The sequence below is a fragment of the Myotis davidii genome, unplaced genomic scaffold, assembly GCF_000327345.1.
Source record: "Myotis davidii unplaced genomic scaffold, ASM32734v1 scaffold638, whole genome shotgun sequence".
NCBI classification, from domain to species: Eukaryota; Metazoa; Chordata; class Mammalia; order Chiroptera; family Vespertilionidae; genus Myotis; species Myotis davidii.
In genome coordinates, this window is record NW_006289391.1 from 838,926 (window position 1) to 843,047 (window position 4,122).

Consider the following 4,122-nt stretch of genomic DNA (forward strand, 5'->3'; position numbering starts at 1 on the left):
CATGCCCCTGGGGGACCGCCCAGTGGGCCTCTGTCCCCCCACATCTCCCTCCCACCTGGCAGAAGCTGGTGCCAGCAGCAGAGGGGCAGCTCCTTGGGGCGGCTCCGCCGGGCACTGCCCAGAGCCCTCGCCCCTGAGTAGGGAGGGGGCACAGGTGGAGGGAGGGCATGACCGTGGAGGACTGGGATGCAGGTGCGCCTCTCCTACTCCTCCAGTAAATGCGGTTTGTCCCTCCCATTTCCTGACCGGGGAGGAGGCCCTGATCCACCTGGCATTTCCCCAGCTTCGCCCTCATGTCTCCCGCCTGAGGGCCTTTGAACTCGCTGTTGCTCAGCCAGGGGTTCCGTTCCTCCTCCACTTGGGCAGTGTCTGCTCCTCCTTAAGACCTGGGACCTCCCACAACTCCCTCTGCTTTCCTCCCACGTCACACAATTCCCCACAATGTAATTACATGCTTGTTTGGAGGCTCCTTTGCTTAATGTCTGTGTCTGACTCCCCATCAGGCTGGAACATCATGAGCAGTGGTTCTCAAGCTTGGCTGCCCATGAGAATCACCTGGGAATCTTTTTGAAATCCTGATTTCGGGCCCTCATCCTCCAGAAATTCTGTTTCTTTGTTACTTATGTTGTGGCCCCACCCCATAACAAAGAAACAGAATTTCCGGAGGATGAGGCCCAGAAATCAGGATTTTAAAAAGATTCCCAGGTGATTCTAATGTGCAGCCAAGGTTGAGAACCACTGATCATGAGGAAGAGGCCTGGCATCACCTAACCCAGTGGTCGGCAAACTCATTAGTCAACAGAGCCAAATATCAACAGTACAACGATTGAAATTTCTTTTGAGAGCCAAATTTTTTAAACTTAAACTATATAGGTAGGTACACTGTTATTAACTTAATTAGGGTACTCCTAAGGCTTAGGAAGAGCCACACTCAAAGGGCCAAAGAGCCGCATGTGGCTCTCGAGCTGCAGTTTGCCGACCACGGAGTCCTAACCACTCGGGCAATGGGTGTGAAATGAAGGAGTGAATGAATGTTCCTGGAGTATTTGCTGGATGCTTCTCTCCAGGTGGAGCCCAGTGTGTCCCTTCCCAAACGGCTGGTTGGCCCAGGGTCACAGCCCTCTGAGTTCCTTAGCGACAGGCCAGTCTAGGGCCCGGGACACGCCAGCTCTGCCCCCAGAGATGAAGATGACCCCAGCTATGCAGAGAACCCTTACTGGCACCCTGGCAGGTGCAGGGCATCCCACACACTACTGCATGACCTCTCCTGGCTCAGTTTCCCCAACTTTCCCAGGGTTCAATGAACCTGCACAGCCTCTAATATTAACAGTAACACCAGCAATAAACTGATGAGTTGTATTCAATGAGCTCTTCCTCTGTGCCAGGCACTCTTCTGTGCTAAGCAATTTACATGCACATCTCAGTTCTTAAAAATATTTTTTTGCATTTTGACATAATTTTAGAAAAGTTACAAGTAGTAAAAATACTTTTTAAATGCCCTTCAACTAGATTCTCCAAATGTTATTTTACTACATTTGTGCTGTTCATTTGTGTTGTCTCCATATATATAGGCATTATTTTCTGTTTGAGTAGATGGCAAACACAATCCCTCTTTGCTCCTATATACTTCATTGTATATTTCTTAAAAATAAGGAATTATCTTATTTAACCAAGTACAAGTAGGAAATTAGCATTGAAATGATATTGTTTAAGCTATTGGCCTTTTGTAAATTGTCCCAACAATGTGGGCTCGCGCCTTGCACTCACTGCCATGTCTCCTTCGGCTCCTTCAATCTGGAATTGTTCCTGAGTCTTTCTCTGTGTTTCATGACACTGCCAATTTTTCAAGAATACAGGATTTTTTTATAAATCATTTTTAAATTCAGGTGAAATATACATAGCACATAATCCACCATTTTAATAATTTAAAATTATACAATTAAGTAGTTTTAAGTATATTCACAATGTTGTACAACCATCACTACTACCTAATTCCAGCACATTTCTATCATTCCCCCCCGCAACCCCCGCAAAGAAACCTGCATCTATTAACAGCCGGTCATCATTCTCCCCTACCCCTAATCCCTTGGCAACCACAAATCTACTTTTTGCCTCTATATATTTGCCCATTCTGGCCAATTCTTAGATATCAAATCATACACTATGTGGCTTTTCCTTGTCTGACTTATTTGGCATAACGTGTTCAGGGTTCATCCATGTTGAAGCATGTGTCAGTACTTCAATCCTTTTATGACTGAACGATATTCCATTGTATGGATATACCACATTTTGTTCATCTACCCATTGGTTGATTGGCATTTGGACTGTTTCTACTTTTTGGCTACTATGAATAATGCTGCTAAGAATATTCATGTGCTCATTTTTGTGTAAACATGTTTTCAATTCTCTTGGGTTTACACTTAGGAGTAGCATTGCTGGGTCATAAGGTAGCCTTTTTTTTTTTTTTAAAGGTAGCCTTTTTGAGGAACTGCCAAACCATTTTCCACAGCAGCTACACCATTTTACATTCCCGTCACCAGTACCAGTTTCTCCACATTCTCACCATTTGCTATTTTCCATTTTTTTTATTATAGCCATTTTATTGGGCGTGAAGTGATATCTCATTGTGGTTTGTATTTGCATTTCCCTAATGACTAATGATGTTAAGCATCTTTTCATGTGCTTATTGGCTATTTGTATATCTTTTTGGAGAAATATCTATTCATATCCTTGGCATATTTTTAAACTGGGTTGTCTTCTGGTGTGTTGAATTTTAAGACTTCTTTATATATTCTGGGTTCTAGGTCCTTATTAGTTATATAATTCACAAATGTTTCTCCCATCTTGTGAATTATCTTTTCACTTTCTTGATAGTACATTTTGATGTATAAAAGTTCTTAATTTTGGTAAAGTCCAACTTAGTTTTTCATGCTTTAGAATTTTATGGACTGCCCCTTCTGGGTCCCCCCATGATTGGTTCAGGTTATGCACCATGACCTTTAACCCTCCTCGCACCTGGAGGGAGGCGCTGTTATCCTGTTACCCCGAGCTCGGTGGCTTGCTGGAGGTCCTATAGCCAGTTCCAGGGTGAGCAGGTTTCATCCGAGCCCCACTGAGAGCAGCGCACTATTACCTGGGGTTGTCACCTCTGCTGGTTGCAGGATGGGGCTCCAGGCAGCAGTGGGAGTTGTGACCCAGTCCAGGAGCAGGTGGGCAGGGTGGAGCCTAAGCCCGCCCCCGCCCCTCCCACCCTGGGCTGATGGCCACCTTGTTGGCCCTTGCGCAGTTGGGTGTTCCTAGTGAAGAAGAGTTACCAAGACACCGACACCTCCCTGCAGAGCAGCATCATCACCAAAGTCAAGGGCGTGATCTTCACCAACACCTCGGAGCTGGGGGAGCGGCTCTGGGATGTTGCTGACTACGTCATCCCACCCCAGGTCTGCACCCTGGCTGGCCGGGCTGGGACCCAGGAACCTCCATTCGTTGTCTCCCATGGCCCAGAACAGTTGCCCGGGTTTGTACATAGATCCTATACAGATCCTCCCCCTAAGTCCAACTCCTGCCCTCCTTCCTCTTCTGTGCCTCATGGAACTGCTCTGCTCCCAGCAAAACCTGAGCCTGTTGAGACCAATGGGGCTCAGGGAATTTAATTTCCAAGTTGGTGTGAATCCCTTAGATCAGTGTCCTAGCTTGATCACAGTCTCCCTGGGCCAGGGCGGAGCTGCCCCATTACTGCTCCTCTCCCGGATCTGTGCTTGGACGCCAGGGGCTGAGGTCAAAATAGGGATTTGTGGGGCAGGGGCGATTTGTGGGTGTGGGTCTGGGAGGAACCTATTAAAGGACTTAGGTCAGTGGGCAGATGGGATCCACTGATTTTGTAGCTCCACTGTCCTCAATACCCATGCCGAGGCCCTGCGCCCTGCCAGGCAGCCCTGGGAAGGAGGGTTCCAGGAGAGCAGGAGGTTCCTTAACTCCTCTCTGGTTTCTCAGGGGGAGAACGTCTTCTTCGTCATCACCAACCTGGTTGTGACCCCCAACCAGCGCCAGAAAACCTGTGCTGAGGTTTGCTTTGGTGCCAGAGCTGGGAGGCGGTGGAAGACCCCAGCACGGGGCGGGGGTGGG

At 47.7% G+C, this 4,122-nt stretch overlaps 1 protein-coding gene across 3 annotated transcripts in view; it reads left to right on the forward strand.

The window, feature by feature from the left end:
• The window catches only part of P2RX5 (purinergic receptor P2X 5), a 15,424-nt gene that overhangs the window by 535 nt on the left and 10,767 nt on the right, over positions 1–4,122 (forward strand). For all 3 annotated transcript variants that reach the window (XM_015562451.1, XM_006761485.2, XM_015562452.1), the window contains exons 2-3: positions 3,287–3,437; positions 3,991–4,062. In XM_015562451.1, the coding sequence (XP_015417937.1) occupies positions 3,287–3,437; positions 3,991–4,062 (223 nt within the window). The remainder of the gene's footprint in view (positions 1–3,286; positions 3,438–3,990; positions 4,063–4,122) is intronic.